Source organism: Anopheles darlingi, chromosome 3, assembly GCF_943734745.1.
Source record: "Anopheles darlingi chromosome 3, idAnoDarlMG_H_01, whole genome shotgun sequence".
Lineage (NCBI taxonomy): Eukaryota > Metazoa > Arthropoda > Insecta > Diptera > Culicidae > Anopheles > Anopheles darlingi.
Window position 1 is genome coordinate 65,003,124 of NC_064875.1, and position 24,816 is coordinate 65,027,939.

General features: G+C 49.5%; 2 protein-coding genes across 2 annotated transcripts in view; both read right to left on the bottom strand.

Annotated features, from left to right (window-relative positions):
• Positions 1-5,615, bottom strand: part of LOC125956251 (LIM/homeobox protein Awh-like) — a 25,993-nt gene extending 20,378 nt beyond the window's left edge. Inside the window, exon 1 of the mRNA XM_049687927.1 lies at positions 5,394-5,615. Within this exon, the coding sequence (XP_049543884.1) occupies positions 5,394-5,420 (27 nt within the window). The 5' untranslated portion in view covers positions 5,421-5,615. The remainder of the gene's footprint in view (positions 1-5,393) is intronic.
• A 14,670-nt stretch (positions 5,616-20,285) lies between these two features.
• LOC125957027 (intraflagellar transport protein 122 homolog) lies at positions 20,286-24,494 on the bottom strand. The gene is made up of 7 exons (XM_049689381.1): positions 24,357-24,494; positions 24,053-24,283; positions 23,423-23,987; positions 22,454-23,343; positions 21,266-22,387; positions 20,776-21,178; positions 20,286-20,696 (listed from the first exon to the last, which is right to left on the bottom strand). Exons 1-7 carry the CDS (start codon positions 24,419-24,421, stop codon positions 20,445-20,447), a joined length of 3,528 nt encoding a protein of 1,175 aa, XP_049545338.1. The 5' UTR covers positions 24,422-24,494; the 3' UTR covers positions 20,286-20,444.
• Positions 24,495-24,816: the final 322 nt, after the last annotated feature.

Consider the following 24,816-nt stretch of genomic DNA (forward strand, 5'->3'; position numbering starts at 1 on the left):
GCAGTTGCACAAGGGTCCGAAACCCTCGACGAACCGTATGGTACGCGCGTGCGCCACACTTTCCGACAACACCTTGGATCGGTATCCGTTGTCTCCGTTTAATTGACGACGTTCGAAACCTTTCGTCCTCTTCGTCTGTCTTCGTCGCATCCGTTGGTCATCCATCTGTTGCGCCCGTTGTCGATTCCAGGTGTGTTACTATTGCTAGAAAACCCCTCAGTAGGCCTGTTTGCTTTGTCTTTAGTCACACCAGGGGACCCCGGGAGCCTTATTCCTTTCAAATTTCGGGCAAATTAGTGTGAAAATCTGCACTTTCAACGGTTCTCCTTCGCCGCCAGCTTGGACACAGCTGGCATGTCCTTTCGAACGAGAGGCAGCCGGATCGGTCCGGCTGCTCGAGCGATCGATCCTTCAAACTGGCGCTCTATCGATGACCACATGGAGTGCATGCTTCTTCGCGTGTCATTAGGGGGCTCTGCGGTGCGCTGCGCCTGTTGCTGGCCTCCTAATCCTCAATTCCACCACCACCAGCCTGAGAATCGAGCCGTCAACGGGGGCCGTCCGTCCGATCCGCCTTACGTCGCCACCGTGAGCGGCCGCGTGATTGAGAAGGCATTAAAAATCTCTAAAAAACCGAAAATATTTCAACATTAGCCTCGGATCATTAATAATCTCTCTCGACGCTCGGCAGGCTAGGGTTGCTTTGTTTTTGTGTGTCTGTATGTGTTTGCGTCCAGGTCTACGTAATGATGCTGGGCTCCAAGGAGGCTGCGCAGCGAAGGTGCAACCCTGCGCTCTCGGCCTCGATGCCGTCCGTTAGGGTTTAGTAGTGGTATGCGAGCATAATTTTTTTTTCTTCTGTTGTTTTGTTTCTCCAATTTTTCATGCACTCTAATCCACTACGCAGAGCACGCACGCACGCACGCACGCACGAACACATGGACATGGTGATGCGTGTCGATACGGTCAATCTGCGCTCTAAAAGCCTCCAACTCCCAAGAGGGGCTAGGGTAGGTTGGTAACAGGCGCCAGACCGACCGCACTGGAGGTTATCGCATTCGCTTCGAAGCGCGCGTGTGTGAACCACACGACGGTTCCGCGCGTCGATGATCGATCATCGACTTAGCAGGCTTAGCATGTGGAAGGGCCAGGATTATGCGCCTGGAACCGAGATTCGGTCTTTCGGTCGACTTTCACGGACATTCGTAGATGGTGGAAAATGGATTTACTTGGTTTCGGTTCAGCAGCTAGTGTTGCTAGTCTGTTCCTCTACATAGACGTGTTACACTCTGTTACACTGTCCCTTCCTCTCCCAGGATGGTGGTAACAGATCAATTATCGGTTCGGTTGTAACTCATCCCTACACCATGCTGCTGCTGCTGCTGCTGCTGCTGCTGCTGCTGCTACATGATTTTATGTTTTGCCTGATCTCTCACCACATCGACACCACCGCGCGCGCGGATCATTGTAACATGCAAATGATTGTTTGCTCGCTCTCGCTGCACTCTACAAACGTCGGCCACTTGACATCCCGTGGCACTTGAGTTCCTTGGAGTAGGATGGCAGGCGGCATCCCGGCACTCGAATGCTCAGCTCAAGGTGAGAGCGGTCGACGGTTCACAAACCTGCATCAACAGCTCAATCGGTGCGTCAAGTGGTAGACACCTTTCAAAACAGTTCCAGCACCAACAAAAGCAGCAGCAACAGCAGCAGCAGGAGGTTCATCTTAAGGGCCACTGGCTCTTCGCAACCGTCGTCGGCAACATGAGAGATCACACGAGAGCACCTCCGAGCATCAGTCAGCCGAGGTAACATCTTCATAAGCGGCTAGCGCTGCTAGACCGTTGAGTGGCCCGTATCGGTAACAGAATTGTTTTTCCAAACAAAAAAAATACAAACCAGGGAGGATCCCAAAACCAGGCGAAACCCATGAGTGGCCACTTCCCGCGGGCTTCTCGACGCCACTGGCGCGGTGTCAGGTCTCGTCAAGTCTCGTGACTCTCGAGCCACGACGTCGAGTCACAGCTCGAAACATTGTTGTGGCCGCCGACCGCCATCATCGGTTCGGGATCGGTGCAAAACGCCGCGATGTTCAGAGACAACCTGAAGGTAGACTATCTCGAGTGGGCCACAACTACTGGTGCTGCTGCTGGTGGTGGTCCTGGGCCCATTCCCGGCGGATCGAATTTTACACCCGGCATGGGATGTGGCGTGCGGCCGCGAGCGTTCCCGTGAATCGCTTCCGGGGACCGACCATAAAGTTGGCGTTCGAATGACAAACCCACCCGGGCCCCGGTGGTGGTTGGCCATAAAATGGAACGCTTTATGTCCGTTCGAGTCTCTCGGTTGGAGAATTTTTCAGAGGACGACGTTTCGACGCTAATGGTCGTGTTTTTTTGGGAGGCTGCTGCCGTGCTTGCGTGTGGCTTGTCTGCCAGTACCTGTGCATTCCAATGGGGCGCCAGGTGGACTACTTTTTGGCGGAGAGTCAACTCGACTCCAGACCAAGACACACCAAGAGCTGGAGATCCGATCCGAAATCTTCGGATATCGGAGGTCCCCGAGGGTTTCATGATAAAGCTTGGACAACAAATGAGAGAAGGAGAGAGAAAGCAAGAGAGAGAGAGAGAGAGAAGAGATAGAGAAGGGCCTTTTCCTCGGCACGAAGTTTGGCCACCAACTCAGCAGCATCAGCAACAGCAGCAGCGTTTGGGATTTGCATAAATATGTATAAAATGTAAATTATATCACTCCGGTCCCGCACTGCAGGAAGAGAAGAGTAGGAAAAGATGGTGCTTGGTGTGATGCACCTCCACCACTACCACCGCCAGTTCCGTTCACTATCCAAGCGCTAAGCGTGACGACGTGACTGTCAGGATGAGTTCAGGCGCCGAAGCTCCATGGGAGGTGGGGGGGCACACGGGGATATGTTTAGAAAGACTTCGTTCCCACTTCTTGCTTCTCCATTCGCGCACTCTATCATATTCTATCTTTCGCTATCTTTCGCATAGTCTTTGCCAGATTTACTATCAACATTTACAAGACACCGAACAAGGCGGTACGGGGAGGGTGGGGTTCCGGAATACAACATCTTGGCGCTTGGTTCGAGAACATCGTGGTCCGGGTGGGCAAGAGGAGGTGTCGCTTCGCAAAGTGTTAGAGTTCAGGTGGCAGCAGCCCAGGAGTAACATGCTTTACGTTTTCACATATGATACTGATGGTTGGCTATCACATTACTCGATAGGAGCATCAAGATTGAGCTCCAAGTGTCAGCAGCAGCAGCAGCAGCAGCACCGATAGTCGAGACAGCAACATCATCATCATCATCATCATCGAGCATCGTAAACACATCTTTGGAACAGACGGAGAACAGGGCAAACGACAATCATGTTTTGGTTCTTCTCTTCTCTACTTTGTCTTTAGAGCTGATCACGGCACAGCATGGCGCACGGATGATTCATCATCCCGGTCCCGGTTCCATGCGGCGATGTCATAAAGCTCGAGAACGATCGAGCATCGATTTTCGGGTGATGAGAAGGTGATGTCTGCCGCTCCCCAGACAACAATTTGTAAACCAAACGCGATATCGATGCCTTCGAATAGAGCGATCCCTTCAAAATTCAAATCGATAGATTCTCCAGAATGCCAAAGCAAATGATACCTACCAGAGAAAGGCTCGTGCCAGTCTCGTCGCCTTTCGCGATTGATTTCAAAGGAATTCGGTCTATTTTCGTTCCGAATTTCTTTCGTTAATCAACACTCCCCCTTTAGAGCGCACCCAGTATCTGTAATGCTTGAGCGCAAACCATTGTCAAATGTCACCTGGTCAAAGCAGATTCGAGCACCAGTCCGCAATTTAACAATCGGAGCGAGGCACAAAATTCACGATTTTCTCGCGCAGAGAGCCCATTGGTCCACGGATAATCTTGATCGAATTGCGATTGTGCGAATGCAACCCTCTCGAGCACCAGGTAAACAGGTCACCGCACCCTTCAGCTGCGATGCTCCACTGCTCTTTGAAGATCAGTGCTGACAATGATCATCAAAAAAGGCTCCGACGAGCAGGCGATCGAAATGATCGCTTACGATTACGATTTTCCCCCTGGCAGCCGATGAATCACGTTGATCGACTGCGGGAGATATGATTTTCCTTCACGTTCACGCTATCACGCATACCGCATCGCGACCGCATCTTCCATCCGAAGAGGGGGGGCCGAAAAATCGAAAGTTCAAATCGATTCGGCACGCTCTTCAAAAACATTTCAAACAAATGTCCACCACAGCAAGCCTGGAATGCGCGAGTCTGGCGAATGATCTGCAACTATTGCCCGAGAAGTCGCGGAAACATCCGGTGCGATACCTGGTGGTCAGTTTGTGGAATTATCGATAAAATAGTTGAAAAAAAAGGCAGTCAGTATCCCCCTGGGCAACCGCCCAAGACGTTTGTTGGTTGCGGCACGCTGTTTGTTGTGCTGGTGCTGGTGGATGCCTTTCGCAGCAGGCCTGCTGCGGCAGAAGGCTGCGTCGTCATCGTGCGCCACATTGTGAGCAGCGGGCATCAGCGCGGGCATTGCCGGGTAAGGCCGTACGCGCGTACGCGCATCGGCATTTCATATTTTAATTTGATTTTATCTCCATCCCGCCAGCCGCCTGGCTCGCGTGGTGGGACCTTCATGAAGAGTCGTCCCGCCATTGCGCCATTACCGGCCGTTTGAATGATCTGCCTCCTCCCTGCTTGGATTCCCTGTCTTCCGTTCAGCTCTTGGTCTCTTGGTGACCTCGTACTAGAGGGAGAGGGGCCCAGCTGCTCGTCTCGAGGTGTCTGCTGCAAGGCGCGGCGGCGGCGGCGGCGGCGGCGTTCGTGATCATCATGGCATGACTTGCGCTTCGGAGTGCCGCGGATCACACCGGGAGAATCGGTTCCCGGCTTCGTGAGATTCCACCGGGGCGTGTGTGTCACCGTGAGCCGACCGCGGTTCCCTGCCCAAGAACCAGAGGACGATCATAAATCATCCACCGTGACACAGAGTCTGGCGACCGTGTGTGTGTGTGATCTTGAAAAACCAACCAAACCCTTGGTGCGGCGTCCTTTTCGGTGCTCCAAATGCAACGCGTCAGCATCCCGGCGTTCTGTCACCTTTCTGTCCGGGGTTTGCCGGGGGATATTAACTGTCCATTAATATTCATAATCGACGGTGAGAAGCACCAGTCATGCGGTCGCGTCCTCTCTCGATGGCGTGACAAGCAAACGGAGCCAGCGTCGCTGCTTCCTGCTCCACACCAGATCCTGTCTCCTGGTTGGTTCATGTCTGACGTTTGTTTTGATAGGCACAACGCATTCTTGACGCACTCTGACAACCACGAAAGGGACCTCCGAAAACGCTCGTTCTTACCTTGAGCTGTTCCACCTTGATATCCATCCCGACGATGCTGATGATGATGATGATGATGACCGTCGTTCGTGGTTTCGGTTGGTAGCCGGCGTGTCGTCGACGGATTAGCGTACGAAGAGCGTACGAAAGGAACACGACAGTCTTGGCACTTGAAACTTGCTTCCAATCGATCAGTTCACGGTTTTGCAGCGGCTTAAATCATTTTGAACCTCACCAACTTCGCATTCCACCATACACACACACATACACTTCACATGTTCGACACGGCACGCACGCACGTGTTTCGGCGGATAGTCCGGTTTTTTTTTTTGATCCGGCAGATAGCGAGATGTGCTGAGGTACCACTTGCACTCCAAGGAAAACCAGAAGAGGGGCAAAATGCACACTAAGCACCGCCCGGAACCGCACCGCACCGTGATCTTCACCGAAAACACGTTCCCGGAAGTGAGTTTTCTTGCTTTTCACCAGCACCAGGTGTCGTCACACCGAGGAATATCGCTTCAGATTATCGCGAGAATGGGTTTCGAGTGTTGTTTGGCGCCGTGGCCGCCATCGCGAAATAGTACCGGGGATCAGGGATCTGTGCACGCAGCGTCCACAAAACCGTTGTGCTCCACGCGAGAGCAAATTCAAAAATCCCACGTGAGCAAAAATCTCAACCGAAAAAGTCTACTTTCAAATTCAAACGTCTATCTCTTTCTCGCTCGCTCTCTCGAGCATTTGCTATGAACGATGCTATGATGCTCTCTTTCTGATTTCAGCTTCGGCCCTCGATCGGGTTTTCGAGCGAGAGAACGACGACCTGTAGTGCACCACGATTGGTTGATCCGCTTCGAGTTCGGCTTCTTCCTCCTCTTCTGCTTATTATGTTTATTCTTCTCCATGTGTCCACCATTTTTGTTTGGGGGAGTACCCTACAAACCACGCGTCCTATGCTGAGTGAAGGAGTAAGCGCGACTTCCGATTAAACAGCGCTACCGATTGTGTATGGGCGCGAACGAGACGGCAGAACTTTGTTCGATGGATCGAAATGTGAATCCGCGACATCGCGATTTGATTTACCTTTTTTGGCATAGTTACTGCGATTTCCGACAATAAAAATGCAACCAATTGTCGTACGATAATGGTAGACCTTGTCGCAAATGAATTTAATTTGCTTTTCAGTCAACTTTAGCCGTTTAATCTATTGTACCGCGACTGTTAGCATTCCAAGAAACAACCGGCAGAACATGCATTTTTTTATTTTTCTAGCCCCTATTTCTTTGTCAAAAAAGTTTGCATGATGTGCATGCGCAAATCATAAACATTTTGCATGATTATCCGAGTACATTGAACTGCATTTATGCCACAAAACGACGAGGAACAGAGCTGTCCGGTTGATCCGGTTCTCCGCACCGTTATCCACGGCTAATCTGCTGCTTCAAGATTTAGTTATTCTTTAAATTAATAATCATTAGAAGGCTTTCGCAATAGTTGCTCTACCACTCCTGAAATTAGATTTTTCATTAATTTTATTCAATGAAAATATTGCTGAACTTGGTTAAATATTTTTTACACATTCGTATGGTGTAGAAGGTGTACAGAAAAGCATTTCGATTATATTATAGTTTTTAATTTAATAAAACGAATAGTTTTTGTTTTAATACATTTTTAAATTCAATTATCTCTTAACGTTCCATTAATAAACCAACTTCTCTTTCAATTCTACTAAAATCCTTTCTATATTTTTGTGATAATCCATTACATTAAAAGTCATTCAACACAACTTCTACTAATAGCAAACAGTATCCTGTTCAAGGGTTCAACTTGTTCGTGCAGAGTTCCATGTACAATTGGGAATCAACGTATTCCTCCAGAGACACTCCCTTCATTCATTGGTGTCTCCTCTGTTTGCTGGCTCCCCATCCTCGCTTCCGCTTCCTCGAGTCACTAAAGTTGCTCGTCGGAACAAACACAAAGGACGCGCGAATCCAATATTGAATTACCGCCATTCGGGAATATATAATGATTGTACTTCGTACCATCGTCGAAACAGCATCCATTGTCGGTCTGGAATCTGCTTATCAAATTTAAGAACTTTAACTTCAACTTTCCGTGAGCCGAACGGAGGAGCTGGCATGAGCTTGGAGTAAAAGGTTGGGAGGTTCTTTTCGGAATCTTTTGCAAAGTTTTGGGGATAGTGATTTGGGCGAAAACTTTCCCATGGTTTTCCGTTAGAACAAACGAGTTTTCCTGAGATATTCATAGCGAGGGTACATTGACACAGTTACAAACTTAACGATTTGTTGTTGATTGGGGAGCACCGTTTTTAAGATTTACTCTAGTGATTTTAGGGAATTCCATTGTTGTACCAGAGCGTACCAGCATGCCTTGAGGCTCCAGATCTGAACCGTACCGGAAGAAGAAACATGTAATTCAACGAAACGGAACTGGACTGATTAACTCATGACGCAGGAAATGAAATCACTATTTCCATCGCCTCATACTTGTCAACATGTGCCGTCGACCACCGACAGCACCCTACTCGGCACGTGTCACTGCACGCTTCGAGGCGTGATCGGTAATTAGTCGTATTTATGTAAACTCCGCTGCTCCCCCCGAAAGCGTTCTTGTTCTGCGCTCTGGTCGCTCAGCAAAAGGACATCAATCCTTGCTACCGGTTCCCTTTCCGTGTAATTTAATTTGCCTTCTGTCCAAAATAGTGTCACGGAACGCACGCAATCAGGACTTGTGCAAACTCCGGTAATCTTGTTACAGCTTGCTTGTATGAAGCGAGTTCGCTGAATTCAGGGACCAACACATTTTAAAGCATTCTCACATTCTTTAAATGGAAAAGGGACACCAAGCTTCAGCTTCTACTAGAACAAATCGTCTCCTTAAAAATCATGTTTCCAGCACCACAACCGATAACAATCACCAGAACATCCGAGATCGTAAACCACAAACCTACAGCACCATAAACGGGGCACACAAAAAACAAACATCAATATACGGGGCCCCCGGATTACCATAAATAATGGGTCGTCTCTGGCCGTTGTAAAAAAAAACAAAGGCCAACGAAAATCGATTGCTAACATCGTTCTGACATCTTGTTTATATGATGCGCGCACCGATAAGCCGCGGTTGGATCGATAAACACTTTAAGTGCTCCCAGGAGCCCCCAAGCCCTACGGGTCCAAGGCGACACTAAAAGGACGACATTAAACATTCCAGGATGAACTCTTTCGTGCTGCCTCGACTGCTTGACTGAGGTCCGCGGGAGGTCCGGTAGTTCCGTATCCCACGGTTTTCAACCCTTGCAGCCACGTTAAGTTCCGCGACGACGCGAGGCGTCCCCGGTGTGGAAGGGCGCCTTCCATCCTAAATTCCTATTAACAATCAATTAACCAAGGGGCGCAAGACACGTGGAATGTCTATTGTCGTCGCCATCGCGTTGTTGTCGATCGATGCTGAGTGTTGCTTGGCTGCCGAATTTGATGACCGATTGACGCCAACAGCCACCTGCAGCTCGGAACCCGGGGTCGGAGCCCGTCGGAAGAGTTCGGGATCTAGAAGCCCATAACCTGGAGCCATCTCTGGAGGGGGGCGGCAGTTTATGCTCGAGGTGTCAATAAAAATGATGGCCCGCTAGATGATGATGATGATCGGCTGCTGCTGCTGCTGTTGCTGCTGGTGCCGGGGGTCCGATGGCAACATAAACGCTCGAGGGGATCTCGAGATCTCGAGAGATTCGATGCCTCGAAGCATTATGACTGAATTGAGTTCGTAGCACTCGTACCTCGGCCTGAACCCTTACGGTGGCACGGTGACGGAGACATCAAGTTGGCGGCGACAGGAATCTTCGCCATGACCCCGCGTTGGCAGGCAGGTGAACGAGCGAGGCGCTGGAGGAGAAGCATTTTTGGCTTGGAAAAACATGTTACGGGTTTGTGTTACGACCGGTCGAGTTATGTTCGAGGTCGAGGGGTTTTGTTTTTATCGGTTTCTATCGATGGCCATTCGATGGCGGATGGAGCTATCCGTGTCGGATGTTATTCCTTCTGTCCCCTCGAAACAGGAACCCTCAAAACATTGTTTTTTTTTCTCGCTGTCGCCGGCCGATCGATTAATTCCACTCCGTTGTTTCCTACTTTTATGCGCTACAACTCATAAACCTACGACTGTCCACTCTAGGAGCGTTTCATCTGTTGTGCTACGTCTGCCATTCCGTGTCATTCGGCTGTGCTCCATTATTCCGGATCCAGCTTTACTCAGCTTTAGTGCGCCAGTGCCCCGGGACGACACATTCTGGGCTGGTGGACTGGACGGACTGAACGGACTGGTGTTTGATTTGCTGCGGACATTAATCGAGCACTAATCGACCGTGAAAGGAAATGATAACCCTGCGATGCGAGGAACACCAGGATGAACGTCCGACCCCGGCCAGCGATGCAGAACGACTACGATAAGTCGTCGTCGAATTTTTAGTACTTTCGAGCTGTAAAGGCGAATCAAATATTATAATCACTCGGCCCGCAATGAAACCTCGGTTACGAGCTGCTTAATGTGGAGCTCTGAGGCAGACTAAGGCACGATGACGAATCGCGCGATTCGATCGCGATCGCCTCGAGAATACCAGCCTTCCTTCCAGCCTTCGATTGGGACCTCATAATTTCGGTTCCAACGGTACATCCGGAGGTTCCGTGAGAAATGGTTCGTCATTTTTGAAGGATTTTACGCGACCGTTTATGGGCGAGCGATGATGACAAACGCCCAAAACACGTAAAACCACCGTTATGGACCGACGTTGTGGGAAGAGGAAACATTCAGTCAAATGAGTCAATGAGTTGATTAAGTTGCGATTGCGTTCATTGCCAGTCAAAGAAACAAAGCAGGCAAACGGACGGATAACGGACGGATCATAAATGTCACTGGGAAATGGACAAATATGGAGATGATAACACACTAGCGCTAGGTACCGGTGTGGTCTCTCTTCCCTAATCAACCGGATGATCTAGATGAAAGCCTGTGAACCACTTTGTAGTGGAAGCCATTTCTCGCTGATCTGACTGATTGATTGGCAGCAGTTCTTTACGCGATCCTGGACTCCACTCACGGCAATATTGATAGCCCCTCTAGACCTATCTGCCATTTAACACCTTCCCGAGACACCCACAACTCAAGTAGAGTGAGCACGAGCGCCACCGGGGCGCCCCCATCAGTTGAATGGTCATTCACATTAATCATCGAACCGCTAAGTGGAACATTGAGCTAACTATCAGCGGCCGCAACACCTCACACACATATCGGTGGGCGCACTTTTGAGTAATAGAGTCCCCGCCTTATTCCACCTTCCTTCCTTTCTTCCCCGTCCTGTCGACAGTCCCACGCGTTGTGCATGTAATGTGCAACTAAGTAGAAGTTGAAATGATCCAACAATAATGGACTACTGCTGTGTGCAGGGTGGGTGAAAAGAGGCTGCTTTGCAGCATTCCCCGGAGTTTCTATTGCAAATCGGGATTGAAATCTACCTAAACAGGGTAAACAGCGTTGCCTCTAAAAGTGGAACAATACGTCCGTTAAAATCGATTCACCGAACCCAGACAAAAGTGGCAACAGAAGTTACAACATTTGAAGTGGACCACCGAGGAGGGATTTACGCGGAACAAACGCACTCCAACTGCTGCTCCTGCTGCTGCGCGTTCACTGTCTGTGCGCTATCCTTCCTCGAGCTGCGACTCGATTTGCGACAGATTTTCTTTTGAATTACTTCCCAGCAGCAACGCTCAAGTACCTAAACGAACTCACGGTAGCGTCGGCAGTCAATGCTTATCGGTAAATCCTTCCGGTCCCGAATCGAGTACCTCTGAGTCGAGTTGTTGCGTCCCTCGCAATGCATCCGGTGCTACGCAAAGTGCGACAATCCACCAAGCCAACCCGATGGTGGTCCATCCTAATGCGGCCCGAACTGCTTTGTACATGCTGCACAGCATCCAGCGCGGAATGATCCAACGAAAAATGGGGAAGCCTTTGCTAATTTATTGTCCGTGCAAAATGGGAAACCGCGCGCGCGCGCGAAAATGTGTGCGAATACCTTCTCCCCGGGCCGGTCGGCCAGCAGTCCGCGGTTCAATGGTTCGTAAATCATCAATTTCAACGCCCGCTGTCCGTGGTCGGAACGGCGGTGTACACCGTTGGCCCCAAGGTGCTCCAGGCGGAGATGCGCAGATGACCTCCGTGCCACGCAAGGTCAATGGCTGCATGGTGCGATTGTGTGATTGCAACCAGCAGCGCCCACGTGCCGTTGGTCCGTTTGTGTGGCACAAATCGCGAAGCAAAATGCTGAAAAAAAGAAAAACATAAATACTACCATGCCCATTAGAAAAAGGTGGGGGAAGTATCATGAAGGCGGTTTATGGAATGTGTGGTCAGTGAATGAAAAATTATGATTTGAAACGGTCGCACTATATGTTGCTTATTATGATTTTTGAATTTATGCTATCGCGCGATGATTACGCGCCACTCGGTGCATCAGCTTCGATGTCACCGAATTGAATCCGTTTAACTTTTGAGTGAGCATTCTCCTGGCAACATAGAAAGGCAACAGCGCATCGAAGCAACCTTCGGCAGATGAAAAAAAAAACAACGCAAACGGTTTCTTCCAGGTGCCGCAAATAGTTGTGACGAAATTCGTTTGATTGGCAAAAGCCCAACTCAACTTCCTGATTCCTGAGTTCCCTTTTCGCGGATAGCATAGCCACCCCGAACGACACCGACCCCACCGATAAGCCACCGTATTCTGTCGGATTCGATTCCGTTCTAAATGCGTATCGGATGGAGGGACCTCGGAACCAGGACGGTACCAGGTACGCATAAACCGTAAATTATGTTTATTAATAAATAACAATCATAAATTTCCCCATATTTGCATTGTCTGGCCGTCCACGGGACACAGAATCCGGGCGCGCGCGCTCGCGCTCGCGCTGGCTTACCGAGCGACCACCGAGCGAAGAGTGCGTGTGTGCGCCCTGCGGTCACTGAACACTGCCACCGATGGCGGTTTCCTGGCATCTTCGCAAACCGTTGCGGGGTTGTGTGTGGGTTAAGTGTTGCAAATGATTCGCCGACATCCGGCAGAAATTGCAGAAAATCCTCACCCAGGTGAGCTCCCCCCTCTCTCCACCCCCACCGGCAACAAATGGTTTTAGTGTGTGCCCGAGGAGCCAACTGGCCGGCCAGCCAGCCAGCAAGGCAGCAAGGAGTAGCGCGTGCAGCACCGAATCGAATCGATCAGAGCGAACCTTAGAGGATCGTCGTCGCCGGAGCCGGAGCCGGAGCCGGAGCCGGAGCCGGATCGTTGCAAACACAAAATACGCCAGTTCAGTGAGCATCAAGCGGCTTGCGTTCCTCCCTCCAAACCCCTCCCCCGGGAGGGGTGAATAATCGACGACGGCAGAGAGCTTCTTGAAGCGGTCGCGCACGGCCCGGGCTTGCCAATAATAATAATAATCGGTAAATCAACCTGTAAACATGGGATTTTATGTGTGTACATATGTTAAACCCTTTTGATCGGTTATTGCACACACCCTTCTTTGGATCCGGACGATCCGGCAGGAACGTTTACACACACCGCGGTGGCCTCCGTTGGTGTACTGCCAAGTGGACGGACGGTGGGGCGATCCGGTTACACGATTGTTGATGGGTCGCTGTGGTTGATGCTGCATATCGGTGGTGTAGAACCGTGCAGAATGGAGTTTGCAAGATATATGTTCATTACTCCCGATGCCCCGGTCTTTGGTACATTATCTGTTTCTCCGTCACAATGGTAGCCGCTGCCGCCGCTGCAGCTGAGAGAGAGATGGAGCTTCACACCTCAGCATGCAGCGCGATGTAACCGATTCTGGTATTGCTGGCATTCCTTTCATCCGCTCATATGGTGCATTTGGTGCATCGGCATGGCAAGGTAGCGTGGGGAGCGGGTGTGTGCAATAGGCAATTTATTCCATAGTTAATTCTACAATTTGTTGCCAGTTGTTGGATCGTTCGGAATGGACCTCCCTTTAGAACGTAGGACTTGGATATCCAGACTTTCAGAAGTATTTTACAAACTAATCAAAGTAACTTAAATCAACGAGATTTTTTTAAAACGAAAAATTTACGTGTTAATTAGCTTCATCTAGAAGCCACCGAAGCGTGGAAAAGTAAAGACAATCATCAAACACACCTCTCATCAATCCATCATCAACACAGTGCGTGCTGAATGCAACCGAACGACTGATGAGTAATTAAATTGCATAAAATGCACCCTCGCAAATCATACAGTGGGTTTATCTACTTTTTGAATGTATATTACAGGATTCCATTTGGACACGTGGCACATCCCGTTGCCTAAACATAACGAAACCAGTGCCTACCACGAGCCAAAATCAGAATCGAGGACCACATCGACCAGACTGATTCCATATTCAGTTCACGATTTTACGCATTACGCATCCGGACTTCAGCTTGCAGCTTCGACAACTACTAGCACTAGCAGATAGGCAGACTGTAAAGAGGCGTCTGGTTTTTGGCAGATGGTTGATTGTAGGTAGGATGTTCCCCATCGAATCCCGGTATCGATGCACTTTTCCTCGTTCGCTGTTTGTACAACGATGACACGCAGGTGTCTATCAGTCTGTCTATCCGAGCCGCAGTCTAGCAATGTTTGCCCAGCAATTGGTGCAGGTGACGAAATTGCAGTTTGTTCATTGAATGCATCACCACCCCCGGTAGCGTTGGAATGAGTGTAGGTGATTTTATTCGATTCAGGCTCATGTTGATGATCACCTTCTGTTGAAGGGGATTTATGTATTTGATTAGTAGATTTTTTGTGAAATATTTTTGAAAAATTATTGAAATAATTTAGATCTAGCTGTCAATTTGAACTCTTTGGCTGCAAATAATCTATGCGAGGCCATGCTGAGAGTTTTTCACAAATGTGAGAATACTCTTCGAGTAATTCAAGCTTTTTTACGCTTAGTAATTAATCTCAGAGGATACTGAAACTAATTACAGCCATTTTCATCGGTGTTTCACGGAATCGCAGTTAATGAAAAACTCATCAAGTGTCGCTATTTTGAACGTACCTTTTATTCCAACAACAGCTATTTTCCTACACCACGAAAACAGCCAATATGCACAATCTTATCAGATAATCTTGTAATCTTCAAACAACTGAAACGTGTCAAGTACCGCACTCGTTTCTTCGTCTCCATTTTTGTCAACTTCATAAAAGCATTGCACATTACTGACACACAATATGCGCAATCAGTGTTCCTCCTACATTTATCTATCCACCGCAAAACGATCTAAGAAGCGCCACACGACGGCTCCTCTTCCCATAAATCCCAGAAGGCAATTGAAGGCATGTCCCTTGGCAACTATCACATCCCCTGGCCGGGCAAAAAGGATGCCGCTCTACGCAACACACACGCCAGACGGCGCAAGAAGCCACGTTAAATAACCGTACAATTAGCGAATGTTGTGACAAGTGAAATTATGAATGTGCGTTGGCTGCGAAAGTGTTGCACGCATGCACGCACGCACACACGACCTGGTGTGGCCTTTTGATTCCTAAATTACCGGTTCCCGGGAGCAGTAGTTGACCGAACGAGGCGAAATGATTTTATCATCCGCTCGATGCCCTTCTCCATCATCTCCTCGTGGGTTGGGAATGTAACCGCCTGCTCATTAAATTGTCACAATAATTACAAACATCACGGCCACACAATATTGTCCATGTGGCCCCCGGAGGGTCGCCAGGATTGTGCTCGACGATTGATTCAATTACCGGATCGTCACCACGGATTTCGCTGCGTATCCGCTGGGTTCGATGCTGGTTGTGAGGTTCTGGGGATTTGTCCCTTTTTGTGTCCTTCGCGCGTGCACCATTGGCCAAATGTTGCATGCTCATCCTGTATCCGCAGCTAAACAGCCATCAGTTGATGCGGATGTGGGCGGTTTGATGTCCCGAACCGTTCGCTTGTACCTCTGCAGTACTTCTACAATCCCTTTTTTGGCAAAGAGAACGATTAGAGGGCTTTATAGAACTGTTCGTAAGGGTTGCAAGGGTGCGTCGAGTGATAATACGGGACAATAATGCTTCGTTTATTGTTATCTTGACGTGCGTGCCAAGCGATTGCAGACTGGCGTTCAAAACGGCGAGTCTTTTGTGGCGACGAGCTTTGTGTTTGAGATGAAAGTATGTTAATTTGATACTGTAGCGATGTAAAAATACATCTTTCTCAACAAAAATACCAATCTGTAGAAAACCGTGGATTGTCTCTAGCGATAAAACTAGTTCACCAACTTTTAAATCTTTCAACAGACTTATATAACTTCTGAAGCACTCTCTCTTTCCGGGTTTAAACTCTTAACTCTGAAACAGTAGCCGCAAGTACGTTAAAAATGGATTGATATTCGGAACAGATCGGAATTGGAACAAAACAAAACCGTCCTGGTAAGTGCGCCAACATCCTGTAACACCGACGCTTTGAATATGATATTCTGTGATTCGTTTTCTGCTTCTATTTCATTTGTTCTCTACATACCCTCGAATATGAACTACATCTTACTACCTCACGGTGGTAGCCCATCGGAAGCAAATCAGCAATTCAATCCGCGAACGCCAACAACAGCATCAGCAGCACCACCACCAGCACTGGCAGCAGTAAGAACTTACCGAAACGGGGAAGCTTATTGAAACGTGAATCACCCAAATTACTGGTTCCGGCCGGCGTGATAGTTACGAGAAAACAGATTTCCTTATAAATATTCATACCGCGGTAGCGGAATCCAAAAGAGGATCCCCACAGAGGTGCCCACAGTGGCCAATCCTGATCCTCCTGGCTGACGCAAAAAAAAAACGCCGTCTCGAAACAGCAGTCGGTTCCGTTTGTTTTTCTCATATTATTTCGTTTTCCTCGCTGAAGACTCCGAAACAACGCAGCACGGAGCACGCAGCAGGTGGGGAATGGAAGCGGTGGAGTGAAGATATCCTTCCCCACCTTCCGTGCCGGTCCATCTGATCGGCGGTGCAGTGCTGAGCGAGGAACAAACGGTTTTCTACAAATTGAATCAAATTGGACGGTTGCCTGGACCGGAATACGGGAGCAGCTTCGAGCACAATTGTGTGTGTCCACTCGGTTGCATTTGGTATTCTTCAAGTTTTGTGGCTCCCTACGTCCGCTACGGTTCCGGTTAAGTGAGCATTCATCGCAGAATCGTAATTCAGCGGAAGATTCTACGAGAAAATGTTATCCACCGTCCAAAAGGAAAGGTCAGAAGGGACGAATCTTGTGACAAGTACAGTTTGAGTTCAGCACAAGTTCCACAACATCTTTAAGTTTCCTTCTAGTTCTAGAACGAAAATTGCTCCCACAAGGATCAAGGAATCGTTCGACAAAATGACGGTGCCCGCAACAATCGCAGATAACATTCAGATCAAATGTTCGGGCGAATGCTTCGGCGTCAACAATAATCCCAGGAGCACCTTACAGGGCTGGCCGTGTTCCGAGTTCCGTGTGTTTTTGCATGACAAATGCCCTTCTCGGTCTCGCCCGCAGGCACACGGTCTAACATCAAATAGTACGCGCGTCGCACGTCTGTGTGAATGTGCTGACTTGCCGTACCGTTTCCGCTCCGCACTCTGGCGAATCCTATTGTCTTTTGATATGGGAGCGGATCCCGTTACCGTTTGTGATGCAGCGGACCGTGTAACACGCCCCTCGGTCTACCGGAGAATCGGATTATCCTGGTAAGCACAGAGGGTGAGAGCAATGGTGTGCGTACAACACACTCTTCCCCCCCCCCCCCCCCCCCGCCGTATCGCCTGAAATTCGTTTGTGACGAATAGACGAATTGATTGTAGCACTACCCCTGGCCACCAGATCCAGAGCGACATGTAGACATGATGTTTCGCTGTTAAAGGGATGCAGGATCGCTCTCTGGTGGTCGGACGGTATGTTCGCGAGTATTTCGAAGCGTAGGAAGGATCTCTGGCAGACATACCAGCATAATAAAATTCAGTGGAACTGTTAAGCCGGGGAAATGGTAGATATCGCAGACAGCACAGACAAGCGAGGACGTCAATGATACAACAATTTGAACAGGTCTATCAAATGGATTCAAGGAACATATTCCAAGATGTTATTTCAGACATATTCTACGATACATTTCCCGAAATGTAATCCTTCACCATAACTCCACCGATGGCGTGTGCTTTTTGACTTTTTAATCCTTAATCCTCATTCGCACAATAGTGGTCTCGCTCTCGTCCTCCTGGGACATTCGCGTGAGAACTTCCGACCTGAACCTGACCTTCTAACCTTTCGCCCCGAAACAATGGTCTCGCAAGCGAAGGTTTCGAGCTGGCTCCCGTTTTGTGCAACAGCATTTCCACGCAGTGGCAACAATTGCTTAACTTCTCGAGAGGGGATACTGCCGCTAACAATGGTGTGAACCTCGTAACACTGAGGTGGATTAAATCGATCTCATCGAGTCTAAATCTTCGCGGTCAGCCGAGAACAATGTATCAACCGACCGGCGGCGATCCCGAAAGGCGCAAAAGGTATACTTATCTAATGGACCAATAATGAAGCCTTCGCATACACCCTTCAACAAGGGCCACGTGGCACCCATGGGCTGTGGTGGCAACAATGTGTGCCAGCTTCTTCCGTCGCCAGTGGCCGGCACGTGGCGACACGGGCTTGTTGTTGCTGACGCTGTCGAGTGTGCGTCACAATAGAGCGACAATGGATGCAAGGAGGAAACAATTACTAAAAAACGACAAGCAAATTACCTTTGATGTCCTCCGGGGTTTTTTGCCTTTTCCACGCACCTCCACGGGGCTGATAATGGCATCATCCTGACACGATTGCTTGGATCATAATGTCACATCGCATCATTACTGTTCGCACCAAAAACACACATCAAAAATGTTACTAATTTTAAATTATTTCAAACCATTATTGATTATGAATCCATAAAACCGATGGTACGACAAACCGAATTTTGGGTACGGTGCATGCCTATTGATATGCCAATCATGTGTAGTCGGTTCAATCTGCTCTCTACCGTCGGTTAGTTTGGCAAAAGCGGATCCTCTACCGTTAGTGCTTGTCAATGGACCCAATGGAAAAGTTTAATCGACCGGAATAAACATTTTATCCATCATGTTCGAACGGAATCGGAACCGGCCCTGAACCGGTGAAAGTTTGTTGGCAGCCAGTGCGAATGACCTGAAGCACGTTCCGGAAAAACGATTTTTCCAATCGACACCACACACCCAGCCCGTGAGAGCTGTGAACGCATAGCAACCGATGGTCTTCCAGCGTGTCTCGCGTGGATGCTGTAAACTATCACCATTTCGGATCGGATTGCTTGGATGCGGAACAGGAACAGGAGGATGCGGACCACCGCTCGGGATGAAATGTATGATGTATGGGATCACGGAGAGGATAATATAGGCAATTGGCATGCGATGTTTGCATATCACGCCAGTCAGCCATTATGCGATAAGCATCGCATAATAATGTTATGATTTTTGATTGCGATGCTATCGTTCGTCGTGTACACCATTCATCATTGGACGAATTCGCGTAGTTTCGAAAGGAAAATTGAAATAGAAAATTTCAAATATTAGAATTACAAAGTGGTTCTTCAAGATGTTAACGTGGTATCGGAATATTTTTAATATCATCCATCCTTTATAAACACCTCTACTAAAATAATAACAAATTTCTTTCTTTTCAAATGAAAAAAACCCGATCAAGGTAGGAGATGTGGGCAGCATCTATAAAAATTAGATTTTCCAGATTGCTCTCCCAACGTGCTTCGAAACGGACCTCGTCGGTCCCCTTGAATGGGCAGGGCGGAATCGAATAAAATACACAAACTCCTTCAAAATCACTCGAACAAATCCAAAGTTTATCGGAACAACAAAACCTCCCCCATCAACCACCGAAAATGCTCTCCGCACGCATTTGCTAAATCGCTGCACGTACTAGCTGGGCGCCGGTTCTCAAGTCCGGTCTCTGGCAGTCTACGGAGCGATTACTTCCCCAATCAATGCCATTGGAAAACATTATTTGCACCCTCATTTGTCACCTCGTCACCCCCATCCCATGACACTGCTGCTCGACATAGACAAAAAGCGAAAGAAACACAAGGACCACGGTGCCATGAGTTTGCTCAGCGCCCTCATCGGCCCAGTCTGTCGGCTGGCAATTGTTTAACGCAAATGCCAATAAAACTAACACTCGATGACGATGTGTTAAACTGTAGTCGGGACTGATTCACACCCAGACCGAACAGTAGCAATCTCCCTTCCGCATCCGCGAATTAGTGCGGCAAAGGGGATGGTTGAAATATTTTTGTATCATTTCGCTGGCGTTGTTTGATCCTGCCCAGTATCATTTCCTGCCATGCCATAGGATTCATTCGCTTCCTGAAGCTTGTTTCTAATGATAGCGATTGCCTGGGGCCATAATTAGGGCTGATGATTTAGGCTTTCCATTGCCCACAAAACGTTTGTTTCATACACTTCGCCCCGGGATCCACAGTGAGCATCTCGGCTCCTTGCTTACGCTAACTTCCCAGCCCAAGCTATAATCCAATTTGTTATGAGCGAGCTCTGCAACTTTATCAGGCACCAAATAGGCCAAGCGTCGAAGTAGATCAAAAGTATGCTAAAATTCTGTTCACCTCGGAGCGCTCAGCAGGAGTTGGATTGCGGGAAAAATCTAAGAACCTTCGGCATAACTCTGGTTTCCGGTTTCATTAGGAACTGTGTCTTCTGAAAAGGGTGCCAACGAGCGCCACTCTTAGCAGAAAGATTGATCCATTTTATTTCATATTTCTACGATTTGTGCATTTATTTGGACATAAAAGGCAGTACAGCATCAACTTATAAGGCAAATACTATGTTTCTATCACACTTTGAACTGGACGGAATGAATTCCACGAACACTCGCATACACATTTACCATGAGATCGTCACACAGCGCGTACCACGCGCGTGCAAAGGCCACTCTTCTAATTCATAAGACTCTCCTCGGACGTTCGACAGAACGGGCAGTAACCTTTTTGCAGAAACTGTAGCTCAAAGTCTTCCGAATGGAACACCTGGTTACATTCCGAGCACACGGTAATCTGAAGCTCGGGCAGCAGATTGCGATAGTAGCGCGTCGGCAGCGGTGCTGGCCCACGAACGATGATCACTTCCCGTGGATCAATCGCACGCAACGCATCCCGATCAAGCGTCGACGGGAACGTATCGATAATGTCCTGCAGAAGGGTGGGTTAGAAATGAAAACATTATACGTACCGATCGATTGATCGATCGTGGATCGTGTTTTGCACTGACCTCTTGAATGAACTGATCGCGCTGCCCATCGCTTGCATCGGTCTTGGGTGGTGCAAGCAGCAGCCTCTCCGCTTCCTGCTCGCTAATACCCCGTTCTGGCGTAAATTCGGCCAGCGGTAAAATCTCGAAGGAAACGTACGAAAAGATGTACTCCTGCTGACAGTTCGGGCACCGGTTACCGTGCAGATGCGGACTGTAGTTCGAGCATTTGTAGCACATAGGTAGGAGCTCCTCGGGATCGTTGAATCCACCGGGACAGGCACGGCTCGTGATGTAGCTAATGTCCACCTGCTCCTGAATGCCGGGTGGGATCTTGAGCGACTGTAGTTTGTTGTTGATCTGCAGATGCAGCTTGTTCGCTCCGAGCACCTTCGCTTGCTTCGAAAGCGTATAGTAAACGGCACTGAAAAGGGGCATAAAAAGGTATTATAAGAGATAATATGAGAGAAATGGGGATGATCATGATCGCGAATCGAGCAAAGAGACTTACAACACACTTATACCCTTCGGTGGATTGTTTCCATTGATTTGGTTTACGACGAAGCGGCTCGTGTTAAACAGCGTCAACGGGGGGCTGCTGGTGAACGGTTCCTTCAGGTACGAATTGATCGTATTGTACGCGTAGTAGATCGATGCGAGTTTCAGTAACGATCGATACTCTTCCACCGCACCCGACGATGCCAGAACGTCCTGCTGGTACTGTTCGGTGCTGTTGGCCAGCAGCTTCAGTTCCTGGTGTGCCCGCAGCCACGTATAATACCCGGCATCCAGGTAGCGTTCCTCCGAGACGGCACAATCGACGAGATTGCGCAACAACTTGGTAGCCTCTTGCGGGCGTCCGGCCGAAATGAACGCCTCATGGGCGGAAATGAACTGATCCGATTCAGCCAACCATTGTGCATGTTGAAAGTGGATACTCGGTAGTACCTTCGGCAGATGCTCGGCCAATCGGAACGCTTCCGGCCAATCCCGAGCCTCCACATGCAGCTGTACAACCTGCTCTTCTTCACCGAGCTTCCGAAAGATTTCGGCCGCTAGGGGAAGTGCTTTCAACCGGCGTAGATGACCCGCGATCAGCTCGAGCGGTGCACGCTCCGTCGCCGCAAGGCGTCGCCCTATATCGAGCAACACATCGGCCCATCCCTGCTCGGCCACGATTTCGATCGCTCGCTCCGACTCTCCAGCGGACAGGAGGAGTTCCGCGGCAGCACGTGGTTCATGCACCGAACAGGCCCACTCTGCTCGTCGGCGTATCAGTTCCTTCTTATCGGCGGCACTACCTTCTTTAAGGAATTCCTGCGCCAAATCGAACATTCGCAGATCGCTGTACATGGCGAGCGCTTTACTGTTACTACCCGATTTCTGATACAACCGTCCAGCCTCCTTGAACCGTCCCGCGAATGCGTACGCTTCCGCGAGCAACACCTCTTTCGAGGTTTCACCGCGCTTTTGGCGCTCGCGCAGTTCCGCGATAAGCTCGAGCCACGGTAGATTGCGCACTCGGACGTAGGCATCACGTGCTACCTGGAAGTTGAGCGCATCGAGTGCAGCCTGTGCTAAACCTTCCCAGTCGGAGAGCGGTACGCCAAGGCAGGCTACCTGGTAAGCATCCCTGAGGGCAGATTGAAGCAGCGATCGTTAAAGGTTATGCTTATGTTTCTCATAGGATTGAACTTACTCGAACATTCCTGCCTCAACGAACTGCCACATCGTGGCACCGAGGGCCAGCGGTACATTGCTCATCACGTTGCCCCGTAGACAGAAAGCGGTCGCTCCGCACAACCCCACCACGACACCGAGCATCGTCTGTGGGCTGCGAGGTGGCAATGATCCAACACGCACACTCAACCCTCCGGTAGTGTGCGAGTAGCAGAGCATCGAATCCAGGTGTGTGTTCCAGGCGACAGAATTAACGGCCGAATCCTGGTACAGCATCGCATCGTTAATGAGATCACGTACGACCAACCGTCCCGCATCATCCACGACGGCCAGTTTGGTGCGCGTAGCGTTCAGATCGAGACAGCGAACCGAAGACAGCACGGTGGTCACGAGAATCGGAAGCGAGTTGTCGAGAAAGATGCGCCAAACTTGACCGCTCTTCAATCCCAGCAGCAAACCTTCCCGACCGGCCGGTCCTCCGGTAACTTTGATGTATCGTATGAAGCTATCCATCAACCATTCGCGCTGCAGCACACCGTTAAAGTCGAGACTTTGGAGCTTCTTTTCCTGACACAGCACCAGATGCTGAGCGCAGACGACCAGCAGGCTGCATTCGAACTTTTTTGCGATCTTCTCGCGCACCTTGTAGTGCATCGGTTGGTTCTCGGCCGAACTAAGCTCGTACAGTACGACCCGTTCAGGCAGCTGTACCGCCAGCCGGTTTCGATAGATGGCGATCTTGTGCACAAGATCGCGGCACTTGATGCGCACCTTCTGGCCCGACACGAGATGCTGGATGATCACGTCGCACATATTCTCACGGAATGCGTACCGTTCGCGGTACAAGGCGTGCACCGTGTTAAAGGCAAGACTGTAGCAACCAAGTGTCCCATCCTGGCATCCAACTACCTACAAGACAGAAGGAAAGAGAACAGCGTAAGAGTGAGACAAGGCATCTAGTGGAGGGCATGATGCCGCCGCCACTTGCCACAAAGTTTCCTGCCGGATGAACGGCCACTGTCCAGATCCAGGAATCGTGCTGCTCACCGAGCATCCCCAATCGGATGCCATCGCGTGTAAATAACTGCAGCGCCTTGTTACATCCGGCGACAATCAGGAACTCGCCACTCGGAAAGAAGCTCAGACACAGAGGATCGAAACCAAAATTTCGCTCCTTGCCAATTGCCTGACCACCGAGCGAGTAGAAGGACAACGTTTGGCCCCAATCGATCACGCACAGTATGTCAGAGGAACCGGACGTTGCCGGGGGATTCCAGGCTAGCCCGAAGATTGGACTGTTAGCACCACCTGGCCGTTCAATCTTGATCTTCTCCTCGCCGGCCTTGTTGCGTATCGAGATCGTTCCATTTGCCAACCCGAGCGCAATGTACTGCCCATCGTTCGTCCACGCGCACGCATTGATGCGTGCCGTGGCCTTATACTTCTGGACCGCCTTTTGTTCGGGTGACCAGAATGAAAAGTCCGATACGGCACACGAGGCCAGCTGATGTGAGATCGGATTGAACGCAAGGCACTGGATGGAATCGTTGTGACTACGGAGAGAAAAAGGTCAGGTATTATTGGACCGAGGCAAATGATGCGATCACCCAGTACTTACGAGTATTTTAGCAATCCTTCTAGTTTAATCGTCCAGATAATGACCGTTTTGTCGGCACTACCCGAGGCAAACTTTTTGCCATCCTTGGCGTAAGCCACACAGTACACGATGTCCTTGTGACCCTTGAGCGTGCTGATCAGATTGCCATCGATCGGATCGTACACCAGCACCTTATCCCCGGCACCAGCCACCAACTGTGCTCCCTCCGGATGGTAGCAGATGCAATGAATGCTGGAAAGACGCATAAAGGTGAGGATGATTATCGATTACTGCTTGAACTCGGTCGAGAACACCAGTCGCTTACCTGGCCACATCGCTTTTCTCCGTAGAATCGTGGATCTTCTCAACCCATTTCGGTATCGCGCGCATCCTGGCCCTTGCAACGGGAGGAACGTGCCGAATTTACCGAGAAACGAGCACCGAGCACCGAGATTCCCAACTTGCACGCAAATCTATTGAACAAATCCAAAGAAAACATCTATTTCCACGCAGAAATAGCGGAAAATGTCAGCGGATCACGTTTGTTTGTGTTTTCCCTAGCAACGGCGCGGGGGGGTCAACAGCCGGTGGCGCGAAAGGCCTCGATAAAGCAATCAATCGGTGAAGATCGTTTCTTATCGCAACAGGAAGGTAAATTTGGAACCGGTTTCCATTTTTCATCACAAGTTTCCACAGAAAGCGAACCATTTCCCATTTTGAATTCCACATTTTTGACCATCTGGAAGCAATGCTACTGTAGCATAGTGCTTCATCATAAGGCTGGT

Coding starts and splice junctions, on each gene's coding strand:
- LOC125957027 (XM_049689381.1), bottom strand. CDS start 24,421: ATGCGCGCGATACCGAAATGGGTTGAGAAGATCCACGATTCTACGGAG. Junction 24,284..24,356: donor GAGAAAAGCGATGTGGCCAG/GTAAGCGACTGG, acceptor GCGTCTTTCCAG/CATTCATTGCATCTGCTACC. Junction 23,988..24,052: donor GAAGGATTGCTAAAATACTC/GTAAGTACTGGG, acceptor TTCTCTCCGTAG/TCACAACGATTCCATCCAGT.